This window comes from Heterodontus francisci, chromosome 28, assembly GCF_036365525.1.
Source record: "Heterodontus francisci isolate sHetFra1 chromosome 28, sHetFra1.hap1, whole genome shotgun sequence".
Classification (NCBI taxonomy): domain Eukaryota; kingdom Metazoa; phylum Chordata; class Chondrichthyes; order Heterodontiformes; family Heterodontidae; genus Heterodontus; species Heterodontus francisci.
In genome coordinates this window covers 20,902,833-20,918,526 of record NC_090398.1, presented here as the reverse complement: position 1 = coordinate 20,918,526, position 15,694 = coordinate 20,902,833, and the positions used below count along the sequence as shown (strand labels likewise).

The 15,694-nt window shown below is 45.6% G+C and overlaps 1 protein-coding gene across 2 annotated transcripts in view; it reads left to right on the top strand.

Moving 5' to 3' along the window:
* LOC137385123 (NACHT, LRR and PYD domains-containing protein 3-like) overlaps window positions 1-15,694 on the top strand; it is a 104,237-nt gene that overhangs the window by 40,486 nt on the left and 48,057 nt on the right. For both annotated transcript variants that reach the window (XM_068059924.1, XM_068059923.1), the window contains exons 8-9: window positions 7,216-7,387; window positions 7,493-7,558. In XM_068059924.1, coding sequence (XP_067916025.1) covers window positions 7,216-7,387; window positions 7,493-7,558 — 238 coding nt within the window. The remainder of the gene's footprint in view (window positions 1-7,215; window positions 7,388-7,492; window positions 7,559-15,694) is intronic.

Here is a 15,694-nt window from a genome sequence, read left to right as displayed (position 1 = left end):
ACTCAGAACTGGGCGCAGTACTCCAGCTGAGGCTGAACTGGTGTCTTATACAAGTTCAGCATAACCTCCTTGCTCTTGTACTCCATACCCCTATTAATAAAGTCCAAGATACTGTGTGCTTTATTAACCGCTCTCACAACCTGTCCTGTCACATTCAATGACTTCTGCACATATACCCCCAGGTCCCTCTGCTCTTTCCTCTTTCACCTCTTTAGAGTTGTACCCTTTGTTATATTGTCTCTCCATGTTCTTCCTATCAAAATGAATCACTTCCCATTTATCCACATTTAACTTCATCTGCCATTTGTCTGCCCATCCCTGGGCCCTGTACACCAAGGTCGAAGTCATTAATTTATAACAGGAAAAGCAAGGGTCCCAATATTTATCCCTGGGGATCCCCACTACAAACCTTCCTCAAGCCTGAAGAGCATCCATTAACCACTACCCCCTGTTTCCTGTCACTCAACTAATTTCATATTCATGCTACTGTCCCTTTTATTCCATGAGCCATAATCTGTCTCAAGTCGCTTGTGCAGCATCATTTCAAATACATTCTGGGAGTCCATTTACACCACATCAACAACATTTCCCTCATCAACTCTCTCTGTTATCTGTTCAAAAAACTCCAGCAACTTAGTTAAACATGATTTTCTCTGAAGAAATCGGTGTTGGCTTTCCTTAATTAACCTGTATTTGTCCATGTGACTTAATTTGCTCTTGAATTATTGTTTCTCGGAGTTTCCCCACCACTGAAGATAAACTGACTGGCCTTTTCTTTACATCATTTTTTGAACTAAGATGTAACATTTGGAACTCCTGTTACGACCGAGGTGGGAGGAGTGCACAGTTTATTCTGGTTCCACTTCTCCATGGGTCACAACATATATTGAAATGTTTTCCCACTTACTGATATGGTCAATTATAGACTCTATTTTTATCCCAGAGTGAAACAAACCACCAGGTTTCTTTAATAAACAGCAAAGTTATCAGTTTATTATAAAACAAGTGTTAACCAATAATGAAGTAAAGCATCAGCAAATAGATTGAAATATGAAAGTTCCCTTTTGACCTTAGCCACTCACTCACTCACTCACTCACTCTCTCACTCACTCACTCACTCACTCACTCACTCACTCACTCACTCACTCACTCTCTCTCTCTCTCTCTCTCTCTGTGTATCTCTCTCTCTTTCTCCCTCCCTCTCTGTCTCTCTCCCTCCCTCCCTCCCTCCCCCTCTCTCTCTGTCTCTGTCCCTCCCTCCCCCTCTCTCTGTCTCTGTCTGTCTCTCTCTCTCTCTCACAGACACCAATTCAAAAGCGAAACCGACAACATGAGTTGACCTCCATCAATCTTGACCTGTCACTTCTTTATAAACAACTTCTCCAAGTGTCCAAAGTTCTCCTGTTTATTGAGCTGGAAGTCAGGTGGTTTCCCAGAGAGGCTTGTTGTTGTTGCTGGAAGTCAGGTGGTTTCCTGGAAAGACTTGTTTCCTCACAAGACCACTCTGTGCCCCTTTTAAAAAACATTCCCGGGGACAGTTTTTCAAAGTCAAGTGGCCTTTAAATGATCCATTTTGAAAACCCCAAAGTTTAACATTGCTTCAATCTTAACAAAAATGAATCATTAAAAAATATAGTTAACAAAGCACAGAGGCAGTTTCATAACACTCTCCAGTACTTTGGCACCACCCCTGAGTCTAAGGAAGACAGAAAAAGTTGGAATTAGAATTAGAACATTACAGCGCAGTACAGGCCCTTCGGCCCTCGATGTTGCGCCGACCTGTGAAACCATCTGACCTACACTATTCCATTTTCATCCATATGTCTATCCAATGACCACTTAAATGCCCTTAAAGTTGGCGAATCTACTACTGCTGCAGGCAGGGCGTTCCACGCCCTTACTACTCTCTGAGTAAAGAAACTACCTCTCACATCTGTCCTATATCTATCACCCCTCAACTTGAAGCTCTGTCCCCTCGTGTTTGCCATCACCATCCGAGGAAAAAGACGCTCACTATCCACCCTATCTAACCCTCTGATTATCTTATATGTCTCTATTAAGTCACCTCTCCTCCTCCTTCTCTCCAACGAAAACAACCTCAAGTCCCTCAGCCTTTCCTCATAAGACCTTCCCTCCATACCAGGCAACATCCTAGTAAATCTCCTCTGCACCCTTTCCACAGCTTCCACATCCTTCCTATAATGCGGTGACCAGAACTGCACGCAATACTCCAGGTGCGGTCTCACCAGAGTTTTGTACAGCTGCAGCATGACCTCGTGGCTCCGAAACTCGATCCCCCTACTAATAAAAGCTAACACACCATATGCCTTCTTAACAGCCCTATTAACCTGGGTAGCAACCTTCAGGGATTTATGCACCTGGACACCAAGATCTCTCTGTTCATCTACACGACCAAGAATCTTCCCATTAGCCCAGTACTCTGCATTCCTGTTACTCCTTCCAAAGTGAATCACCTCACACTTTTCCGCATTAAACTCCATTTGCCATCTCTCAGCCCAGCTCTGCAGCCTATCTATGTCCCTCTGTACCCTACAACATCCTTCGGCACTATCCACAACTCCACCGACCTTAATGCCATCTGCAAATTTACTAACCCACCCTTCTACACCCTCTTCCAGGTCATTTATAAAAATGACAAACAGCAGTGGCCCCAAAACAGATCCTTGTGGTACACCACTAGTAACTAAACTCCAGGATGAACATTTGCCATCAACCACCATCCTCTGTCTTCTTTCAGCTAGCCAATTTCTGATCCAAAGCTCTAAATCACCTTCAACCCCATACTTCCGTATTTTCTGCAATAGCCTACCGTGGGGAACCTTATCAAACGCCTTACTGAAATCCATATACACCACATCCACTGCTTTACCCTCATTCACCTGTTTGGTCACCTTCTCGAAAAACTTTGTGAGGCACGACCTACCCGTCACAAAACCGTGCTGACTATCTCTAATGAACTTATTCTTTTCAAGATGATTATAAATCCTGTCTCTTATAACCTTTTCCAACATTTTACCCACAACCGAAGTAAGGCTCACAGGTCTATAATTACCAGGGCTGTCTCTACTCCCCTTCTTGAACAAGGGGACAACATTTGCTATCCTCCAGTCTCCCGGCACTATTCCTGTTGACAATGACGACATAAAGATCAAGGACAAAGGCTCTGCAATCTCCTCCCTAGCTTCCCAGAGAATCCTAGGATAAATCCCATCTGGCCCAGGGGACTTATCTATTTTCACACTTTCCAAAATTGATAACACCTCCTCCTTGTGAACCTCAATCCCATCTAGCCTAGTAGCCTGAATCTCAGTATTCTCAACAACATTTTCTTTCTCTACTGCAAATACTGATGCAAAATATTCATTTAACACTTCCCCTATCTCCTCTGATTCCACACACAACTTCCCACTACTATCCTTGATTGGCCCTAATCTAACTCTAGTCATTCTTTTATTCCTGATATACCTAGAGAAAGCCTTAGGGTTTTCCCTGATCCTATCCACCAATGACTTCTCGTGTCCTCTCCTCGCTCTTCTTAGCTCTCCCTTTAGATCCTTCCTGGCTAGCTTGTAGCTCTCAAGCGCCCTAACTGAGCCTTCACGTCTCATCCTAACATAAGCCGCCTTCTTCCTCTTGACAAGCGCTTCAACTTCTTTCGTAAACCACGGCTCCCTCGCTCGACAACTTCCTCCCTGCCTCATAGGTACATACTTATCAAGGACACACAGTAGCTGCTCCTTGAATAAGCTCCACATTTCGATTGTTCCCATCCCCTGCAGTTTCCTTCCCCATCCTACGCATCCTAAATCTTGCCTAATCGCATCATAATTTCCTTTCCCCCAGCTATAATTCTTGCCCTGCGGTATATACCTGTCCCTGCCCATTGCTAAGGTAAACCTAACCGAATTGTGATCACTATCGCCAAAGTGCTCACCTACATCTAAATCTAACAGCTGGCCGGGTTCATTTCCCAGTACCAAATCCAATGTGGCATCGCCCCTGGTTGGCCTGTCTACATACTGTGTCAGAAAACCCTCCTGCACACACTGGACAAAAACTGACCCATCTAAAGTACTCGAACTATAGTATTTCCAGTCGATATTTGGAAAGTTAAAGTCCCCCATAACAACTACCCGGTTACTCTCACCCCTGTCGAGAATGATCTTCGCTATCCTTTCCTCTACATCTCTGGAACTATTCGGAGGTCTATAAAAGACTCCCAACAGGGTAACCTCACCTCTCCTGTTTCTAACCTCGGCCCATACTACCTCAGTGGACGAGTCCTCAAACGTCCTTTCTGTCGCTGTTGGCCTCTGCAATTTCCACTCTCACTTCCTGCGGTAACCTTGGATGCATCTCATCTGTCCCTGGTGATTTATCAACTTAAATATAGACAGCCTATCTAATACCTCCTCCTTATCAATTTTAAATCCTTCTAATGTATTAATGACCTCCTGTTCCATTGTGGTCTGGGCAGCAATATCTTCCTTGGTAAAGACAGATGCAAAGTATTCATTTAATACCTTAACTATTCCCCGTGCCTCCTTGCGTAAATCCCCCTTTTGGTCGCTAATCGGCCCTACTCGACCTTTGACCACCCTTTTACCATTTACATGCCAATAGAAGACTTTGGGATTCCATTTTATGTTAGCTGCCAGTCTCTTTTCATACTCTCTCTTTGCTTCTCTTGTTCGCTTTTTCACTTTCCCTCTGAACCTTCTATGTTCAGCTCTGGTTCTCCATTGTATTATTTATCTCATATCTGTCATAAACACACTTCTGCTTCTTCATCTCTATCTCTTTTGTCATCCAGGCAGCTCTGGATTTATTTGCCCTACCTTTATGCTTCAAAGGAAGATACCTTGACTGTGTCCAAACTATCTCTTCTTTGAAGGTAGCCCATTGTTCAGCTGCTGTTCTTCCTGCCAGCCTTTGATTCCAATTTATTTGTCCCAGGTACATTTTTACCCCATTGAAGTTGGCTTTACCCCAGTTAATTATTCTGACTCGAGATTTTTAAATTTTATTTAGAGATACAGCACTGAAACAGGCCCTTCGACCCACCGAGTCTGTGCTGACCAACAACCACCCATTTACACTAATCCTACATTACCCCATATTCTCTACCACATCCCCACCATTCTCCTACCACCTACCTACACTAGGAACAATTTACAATGGCCAATTTACCTGTCAACCTGCAAGTCTTTGGCTGTGGGAGGAAACCGGAGAAACCCACGCAGACACAGGGAGAACTTGCAAACTCCACACAGGCAGTACCCAGAACTGAACCTGGGTCGCTGGAGCTGTGAGGCTGCAGTGCTAACCACTGCGCCGCCCTAAATATTGGCCAGAGCCTCAGTTTAACATGACATCTGAAAGACGACACCTCTGACAGTGCAACACTCCCTCGGTACTGCACTGGAGTGAGTGCCTGGAGTGAGAGTTGAACCCACAACCTTTTGAATCAGAGGCAAGAGAACTACCAATGAAGCCACAAACACAGGACCACAGATTGTTCTTTATTCTTTTCAATTACCAACCTAAGCCTTATGATACAATAATCACTGTCCCCTAAATGTACTGCTACTTATATTTGATCCACTTGGCCCACCTAGTTCCCAGGGACCAGTTCGAGCAGGGCCTCCTTTCTCCTTGGACTGGAAACCTACTGCTGTAGAATATTTTCCTGAACACACTCTAGGAACTCTTGCCCCTCTCTGCCCTTTACACTTCTAATATCCCAGTCTATATTTGTACAATTAAAATCCCCCTTTGTAACTATCCTATAATTCTTGCATCTCTCTGTAATTTGTTCCTCTTCATCCTTTCCTGCTCGTTGGGTCCCATAGTCCACATCAAACAATGCAATTGCACCTTTTTTGTTCCTTATCTCCAGCCAAACAGATTTCATCCTTGACCCCTCAGGGATATCCTCTCTCTCCAGCACTGCAATGTTCTCCTTAATCAATACCTCCATTCCTCCCCCTTTTCTTCCTTTTCTATCTTTCCTGAACACCTTGCATCCAGGAATATTTAACACCCAGTCCTGCCCTTTGTCACACTCTTGTTGAGTAACGTGTGGTGCATCTCTCCCCGTTTTTGCACAAGTCCCAGATGTTAATGAGACGTTACAGGGCGACTGGACTCCGTTTTCCTTCATCATGTCCAAATCTGATGCTGAGGTGAAAACTAAGTGGCCAAATCTGTTTTATTCTAATATATCCACCTTTATCGAGGGAGTCAGGCCATTTCAGCAGCGACCGCATTCTTGAAGGACTGAAGTCATGTAGAGGCCAGACATAAAGGACATTAGGTTTTACGACAACCTTCATGAAAGCCGCTATACAGAGCTAAGCTGTTGATGAACGTCCTGACTACACAAGCCCCACTGCTCAATATGTTCTCCCAGTCAAGGTTTCCACTAACAGTGGGCATGTAAAATACTGGGAATCAAATGTATAATTAGTGAGGGACAAGTGATTGGATTTTCATTATTATTGGTTGATCCTCCTGAACGATAAATCAACAGTGGTTATTTCGATTAGTCGGTGGTCATTTCTCAGACAGTTTTCTAGCTGCTTCCCTCACTTCAGAATTAACCCTTCCCTGTCACTTGAGTTCTGATTCTCTGGTCTTTTATTTCTGAGTAAATCAGAAAGTGTGACAACAGGAAGTAAGTGTGAGTAACAAGTGGATCATTTTGTCAGTCAGTATCTGATGTCATGTTGGACACTGAAGGACAGAGAAACCTAATCCCATTAAAATTGCTGCAGATTCTCAGTGATTCCTCACTCTCCTGGAACAACTCTTCTGATTTCTATTTTGGTTCCATCTAATTTATTTCCATTAATGACTGAACCAAGATCAGAGATTGATAGATTATTGCTAACCCAGGGTATTAAGGGACATGGAGCCAAAGTGGGTGGATGGAGTTAGGGTACAGATCAGCCATGATCTGATTGAATTGTGGAGCAGCCTCGAGGAGTGAATGGCCTCCTCCTGTTCCCATGTTCCTAAGATGTTTCTAGAATATTCCGCTCATGTTCAGAATGGATCAGTGCCCAGCCCAGTGACTGCTTTCTGTGCTGAAAACCACTGGGAGATATCATCATTGAGCAGATCCTTTCCTTCTCATTCTCCATGTGTGTCTTTCACTCCCCTCCTCAATGTAATCATTATTATTCTTTGCAGAAGATCATTGAACTCACAGAGAAGGGAAACAGGGCAGACAGTTCCAAACTTCTCCTAAATCTGGTGATGGAGAAAGGCTCACGGGTCCGAAGGCTGATGTGGGAATCCTTTGTGAAAATGCGTCACGGAGTACCAAAGTTGGACAAAATACTAAAAGAAATACAGGAACTCGGTACGGTAAAATCACACACTGAATTCAACTTCAGATTCAAACACTGCAGAATTTACTATAATATTACACAAATCTGATTTCATGAAATTCAAATAATTTAACCAGGTTCTGATCCATTTGACTACATGAATATCGCACAGGGTTTATCCGAAGTATCCAATAACCTGAAAGGTAAGAGATGATACGGAGATTTCAAACCGTTTATTTCACTTTTGAGTGTCAGAATTTTTGACTGCATCCGTTTGTCAGAATCTGGGAATCAAATTCAAAGAATGTGCGAGCAGGATTGAACATTCCTCAAATTTGTCAGCAATCCTCATTATTCTGCATAGATTCAAGTTTCAATTTGTACAATTTCTGATGTAAGTTGTAAATATGTGGAATTGCCTTTATTTCACTCAATACAGTTGCAGATGGGCATCGCTTGTGAAGCCTTTTACTCACCTAAAAGGACCCAGATACACTGAAATCCCATACACACCTGGCAGGATCCTGATACACTGTGAAACCACATACACACCTGGCAGGATCCTGATACACTGTGAAACCCCATACACACCTGGCAGAATCCTGATACACTGTGAAACCCCAGACACACCTGGCAGGATCCTGATACACTGTGAAACCTCATACACACCTGGCAGGATCCTGATACACTGTGAAACCCCATACACACCTGGCAGGATCCTGATACACTGTGAAACCCCATACACACCTGGCAGGATCCTGATACACTGTGAAACCCCATACACACCTGGCAGGATCCTGATACACTGTGAAAACCTATACACACACCTGGCGGGATCCTGATACACTGTGAAACCACATACACACCTGGCAGGATCCTGATACACTGTGAAAACCTATACACACACCTGGCGGGATCCTGATACACTGTGAAACCACATACACACCTGGCAGGATCCTGATACACTGTGAAAACCGATACACACACCTGGCGGGATCCTGATACACTGTGAAACCACATACACACCTGCAGGATCCTGATACACTGTGAAAACCTATAGACACACCTGGCGGGATCCTGATACACTGTGAAACCACATACACACCTGGCAGGATCCTGATACACTGTGAAAACCTATACACACACCTGGCAGAGGCCTGATACACTGTGAAACCCCATACACACCTGGCGGGATCCTGATACACTGTGAAACCCCATACACACCTGGCAGGATCCTGATACACTGTGAAAACCTATACACACACCTGGCGGGATCCTGATACACTGTGAAACCACATACACACCTGGCAGGATCCTGATACACTGTGAAAACCTATACACACACCTGGCGGGATCCTGATACACTGTGAAACCACATACACACCTGCAGGATCCTGATACACTGTGAAAACCTATAGACACACCTGGCGGGATCCTGATACACTGTGAAACCACAGACACACCTGGCAGGATCCAGATCCACTGTGAAAACCTATACACACACCTGGCAGAGGCCTGATACACTGTGAAACCCCATACACACCTGGCGGGATCCTGATACACTGTGAAACCCCATACACACCTGGCAGGATCCTGATACACTGTGAAACCTCATACACACCTGGCAGAATCCTGATCCACTGTGAAACCCCATACACACCTGGCAGGATCCTGATACACTGTGAAAACCTATACACACACCTGGCAGGATCCTGATACACTGTGAAACCCCGTACACACCTGGCAGGATCCTGATACACTGTGAAAACCCATGCACACCTGGCAGAATCCTGATCCACTGTGAAACCCCATACACACCTGGCAGGATCCTGATACACTGTGAAACCTCATACACAGCTGTCAGGATCCTGATGCACTGTGAAACCCCATACACACCTGGCAGAATCCTGATACACTGTGAAACCCCATACACACCTGGCAGGATCCTGATACACTGTGAAACCCCAGACACACCTGGCAGGATCCTGATACACTGTGAAACCCCAGACACACCTGGCAGGATCCTGATACACTGTGAAACCCCATACACACCTGGCAGGATCCTGATACACTGTGAAACCTCATACACACCTGGCAGGATCCTGATACACTGTGAAACCCCATACACACCTGCAGGATCCTGATACACTGTGAAACCCCATACACACCTGGCAGGATCCTGATACACTGTGAAACCCCATACACACCTGGCAGGATCCTGATACACTGTGAAACCCCATACACACCTGGCAGGATGCTGATACACTGTGAAACCACATACACACCTGGCAGGATCCTGATACACTGTGAAACCCCGTACACACCTGGCAGGATCCTGATACACTGTGAAACCCCATACACACCTGGCAGGATCCTGATACACTGTGAAACCCCATACACACCTGGCAGGATCCTGATACACTGTGAAACCCCATACACACACCTGGCAGGATCCTGATACACTGTGAAACACCATACACACCTGGCAGGATCCTGATACACTGTGAAACCCTATACACACATGGCAGGATCCTGATACACTGTGAAACCCCATACACACACCTGGCAGGATCCTGATACACTGTGAAACCCCATACACACCTGGCAGAATCCTGATACACTGTGAAACCCCATACACACCTGGCAGGATCCTGATACACTGTGAAAACCTATACACACACCTGGCGGGATCCTGATACACTGTGAAACCACATACACACCTGGCAGGATCCTGATGCACTGTGAAAACCTATACACACACCTGGCGGGATCCTGATACACTGTGAAACCACATACACACCTGGCAGGATCCTGATACACTGTGAAAACCTATACACACACCTGGCGGGATCCTGATACACTGTGAAACCACATACACACCTGGCAGGATCCTGATACACTGTGAAAACCAATACACACACCTGCCAGAATCCTGATACACTGTGAAACCCCATACACACCTGGCGGGATCCTGATACACTGTGAAACCCCATACACACCTGCCAGGATCCTGATACACTGTGAAACCTCATACACACCTGGCAGGATCCTGATACACTGTGAAACCCCATACACACCTGGCAGGATCCTGATACACTGTGAAACCCCATACACACCTGGCAGGATCCTGATACACTGTGAAACCTCATACACACCTGGCAGGATCCTGATACACTGTGAAACCCCATTCACACCTGGCAGGATCCTGATACACTGTGAAACCCCATACACACCTGGCAGGATCCTGATACACTGTGAAAACCCATACACACCTGGCAGAATCCTGATCCACTGTGAAACCCCATACACCCCTGGCAGGATCCTGATACACTGTGAAACCCCATCCACACCTGGCAGGATCCTGATACACTGTGAAACCCCATACACACCTGGCAGGATCCTGATACACTGTGAAACCCCATACACACCTGGCAGGATCCTGATACACTGTGAAACCCCATACACACCTGACAGGATCCTGACACACTGAAACCCCATACACACCTGGCAGGATCCTGATACACTGTGATACCCCATACACACCTGGCAGGATCCTGATACACTGTGAAACACCAGACACACCTGGCAGGATGCTGATACACTGTGAAACCCCATACACACACCTGGCAGGATCCTGATACACTGTGAAACCCCATACACACCTGGCAGCATCCTGATACACTGTGAAACCCCATACACACACCTGGCAGGATCCTGATACACTGTGAAACCCCATACACACCTGGCAGAATCCTGATACACTGTGAAACCCCATACACACCTGGCAGGATCCTGATACACTGTGAAACCTCATACACACCTGGCAGGATCCTGATACACTGTGAAACCCCATACACACCTGGCAGGATCCTGATACACTGTGAAACCTCATACACACCTGGCATGATAGTAGTGGTTTGATACAGCTGAATGGCTCGAACCAGATGGGTTTTTAGAACAACTCAGTAGTTTTGTTGTCAACTGTTAGTGAAACTTGTGTTTTCTTCCTGATGTGTTTAATTCGCTGAACTAAAATCCCCAGCTGGCATGTCTTCGGATCACGAGTGCAGGCATCTATATTACAAGTCCAGTAACATAACCACGGTGCTACTGTACTCAAAACAGACAGATCATAAACAATTTTGTTTTCGTGTGGAGCCTTTCATGACCATCGGACGTCCCAAAGTGCTCTACAGCCAGTGAAGTACTTTTGAAGCACAGTCACTGTTGTGATGTTGGAAACGTGGCAGCCAATTTGCACACAGTAAATTCCCAGAAACATTACAGAGTCATAACCCCACCGAAGGAGGCCATTTGGCCCGTCGTATCCATGCTGGCTCTTTGTAGAGAAATCCTGTTAGTCCCATTCTCTGGCCCTATGCCAATTGCCTCTTAAGTTTACTTCCCTCAAGTCCCCCATCTGATTTCCTTTTGAAATCATTGATCGTCTCTGCTTCCGCCACCTTCGTAGGCAGCGAGTTCCAGGTCTCATTACCACTCGCTGAGTGAAAAATAAAATCCTCACATTCCCCCTGCATCTCTTGCCTAATACATTAAATCTGAGTACATGGTCTTGGGGACAGTCAGCTAATGGCAATAGCTTTTCTTTGTCTACCCTCTCCAAACCTGTCTATCAAATCTCCACTCAATCGCCTTTGTTCCAAAGAGAACAACCCCTGCTTCTCCAACCTGACCTTGTCGCTAAAATCCCTCCTCCCTGGAACCATTCTGGTAAATCTCCTCTGCACCCTCTCAAGGACACTCACATCCTTCCTTAAGTTTGGTGACCAGAACTGGCTACAATTACTCTAGTTGTTGTCTAACCAGTGCTTTATAAATATTCAGCGTAGCTTCCCTGCTTTTGTACTCAATGCCTCTATTTAAGAATCCCAAGATCCCACATGCTTTGCAATACAATAATAACCAGATAATCTGCTTTTGTGATGTTGATTGAACAATAAATATTGGCCAAGACACTGGGCATAACTCCCCTGGTCGTCTTCGTAATAGTGCCATGGGATCTTGTACGTTCACCAGAGAGGGTTGATGGCTTTGGTTTAATGTTTCATCAGAAAGACGGCCCCTCTGGCAGTGCAGCACTCCCTCAGTACTGCACTGGAGTGTCAGCTTGAATTTTATGCTCGAGTTCTGGAGTGGGACTCAAACCACAACCTTCTGACTCACAGGATGTGAGCTACCAACTGAGACACTGCTGACACTATTCACTATTGACCTGGGCACCAGATATAACCAGCCTAGTCGACCCTGCAAAGTGCTGATCACCAACACCTGGGAATTGTGCCAAAATTGGGAGAGCTGTCCCACAGGCCAGTCAAAATACAGCCTGAAATAGTCATAGTTACATCATCATATATCTCAGCCAATGGTCCAGATTCCTCCATCACAATCACTGGATATGTCCAGTCCCACCGACAGGACAGACCCATCACAGGTGGTGGCACAGTGTTACACAGTCAGGAGAGAGTGGCCCTGGGAGCTCTCAACATTGACTCCAGATCCCTTGAATTCTCAATCAGGTCACATATAGACAAGGAATTATCCTGCTGATTGCCACCTACTGCCCTCCCTCAGCTGATGAATTACTGTTCCTCCATGTTGAATAAACACTGAGAAGAGATGGCACAGAATGTATTCTGAATGGGGCACTTCAGTGCAGCACCACTGCTGACCGAGCTGGTTAGGTCCTGAGGGATATAACTGCCAAATGGAGCCTGCGGCAGGTGGGAGAACCAGCACCAAGTAAAATCCAGCTTGGTATCGTCTTCACCAATCTACCTGTTGCAGATGCATCTGTCCATGACAGTAACCCAATTGAGGAATGTCTGTTGATGGTTTCAGGATGGGTGTAATTGACACCTCCTAGTCTGGAATGTATCCTTTTGTTCTTCACAGATAGTGAGACTGTTTGAATATACAGGCCAAGTCAGCCCAACCTTCGGTGGCCATTTTGCAGCACACTGTCCACTTTTCAAAAGGAACGGTCAGTTTTTATAAATCTTCAGTTTGCTTCTGTATTTCCATTCTTGCACTTCTCGTGAGTGTGACACCATGCAGCTGCTGCCCCTGTCCTTCAGATGGTAGAAGTCGTGGGTTTGGAAGGTGCTGTCGACAGAGGCTTGGCGAGTTGCTGCAGTGCATCTGTATATGGTACACACTGCTGGTGGAGAGAGTGAATATTTAAGTTAGTGGTTAGGGTGCATATCGAGTAGACTGCTTTGTCTTGCATGGTGTCGAGCTGCTTGAGTGTTGTTGGAGCTGCACTCGTCCAGCGAAGTGGAGAGTATTCCATCACACTCCTGACTTTTGCTTTGTGGATGGTGGACAGGTTTTGGGAAGTCAGGAGGTGAGTTACTTGCCGCAGAATTCCCAGCCTCTGACTTGCTCTTGTAGCAACAGTATTTTTGTGGCTGGTCCGGTTAGGTTTCAGGTCAATGGTAACCCCAGGGTATTGAGGGTGAGCAGGGTGGGGCGTGCGATGCTCAGTGATGGCAATGGCACTGAGTGTCATGGGGAAATGGTTAAATTCTCTTTTGTTGGAGATGGTCAAGGGCTCATGGTGTTGGGGTAATATATTAGCATGGATAGAGGACTGGTTAGCAGACAGAAAGCAGAGAGGGCATAAATGGGGCATTTTTGAATTGGCAGGCAGTGAATCATGGGGTGCTGTAAGGATCAGTGCTGGAGCCTCAGTTATTTTCAGTGTATATGAATGACTTGGATGAAGAGACAGAGAAAAATATCACTAAATTTTCTGATACACAGTTCAGCTGTGGGGAGGACATAAAGAAGCTGCAAAGAGACATAGAAGGTTAAGTGAGTGGGCAACAGGATGGCAGATAGAGGATAATTTAATGCAGTGTGAAGTCGTTCACTTTGGTCGTAAAAATCGAAACACAGACTACTTTTCAAAAGTTATGAAACTGGTAATGGTTGATCAGAAAGACTTAGGGTACTCGTATAAGGAGTGCACAAAGTTAACATGCAGGTGCAGCAGGCTATTTGGAAGGCAAATGACATGTTCGCCTTTATTGCAAGGGGATTGGAGTACAGGAAAAAAGAAGTCTTCCCAAATTTGTACAGGAATTTGGTGAGACTGCACCTGGAATACTGTGTGCAGTTTTGTACTCCACATTTAAGAAAGGATATACTTGCACTGGAGGCAGTGCAGTGAAGATTTACTAGAATGGTCCCCGGGAAAAGGGGGTCGTCGTATGATGAGAGGCTGAGTAAACTGGGCCTATATTCTCTAGTGTTTCGAAGAATGAGAGGTGATCTAATTGAGACTTGCAAGATTCTGAAAAGGGGCTTGATTGGGTAGAAGCTGAGAGATTGTTTCTGCTGGTTGGGGAATCTAGAACGTGGGGACACAGTCTCAGGATAAGGGACGATCATTCAAGGCTGAGATGAGAAATTACTTCACTCAAAGTGTTGTGAATCATTGGACTTCTCTACCCCAGAGGGTTGTGGATGCTCCATCGTTGAATACATTTCAGTCTGGTATAGATAGATTTTTGGTCTCGCAGGGAATCAAGGGATATGGGGAGCAGGCGAGAAAGTGGAATTGAAGTCCAAGATCAGACATGATCGTATTGAATGTTAACAATATTATCATGGGCTGGTTCATCTACGATAGGTAGAATGGTGAGGAGAAGGCCAAGTAGATTTTCCCCTCTTGTTGGTTCTGTCACTACCTGCTGTAAGCTCAGTCTGGCAGCTATGTCCTTCAGGACACGGCCAGCTCGGTCAGTAGTGGAGCTAGAGAGACGGTCTGAATGATGGTCATTGAAATTCCCCACCCAGCAAACATTCTGTGCCCTTCCTACCCTCTGTGCTTCTCCCATGTGATGTTCAATATGGAGGAGTAATGATTTGTGAGCTGTGGGAGGGCTGTCGGTAATAATCAGAATGCTTCCTTGCCCATGGTTGATCTGATGCCCTGAGACTTCATGGGGTCTTGAGTTATTTTTTAGGGACTCTCATGGCCACTCCCTCCTGACTCTGTACTACTGTGCTGCCAGTTCAGGTGGGTATGGCCTGCCAGTCTGACAGGACATAACCAGCGATGGTGATCGAGTCGTTTGGGACGTTGGCTGAAAGGTATGATTCTGTGATGATGAATATCTCAGGCTGTTGCTTGTCTGGTCTGTGGGACAGTTCTCCCAGTTTTGGCACAAGATGTTGGTGAAGAGGAGTTTACAGGGTTGACTAGGCTGGTTATGTATGTGGTATCAGGAGTGTCGGTCGATTCCAGTTGTTTGTCAGAGTGCAGTGGATGCCGGAACATTGAGTAAATTTAAGGAGGAGATAGACAGATTTTG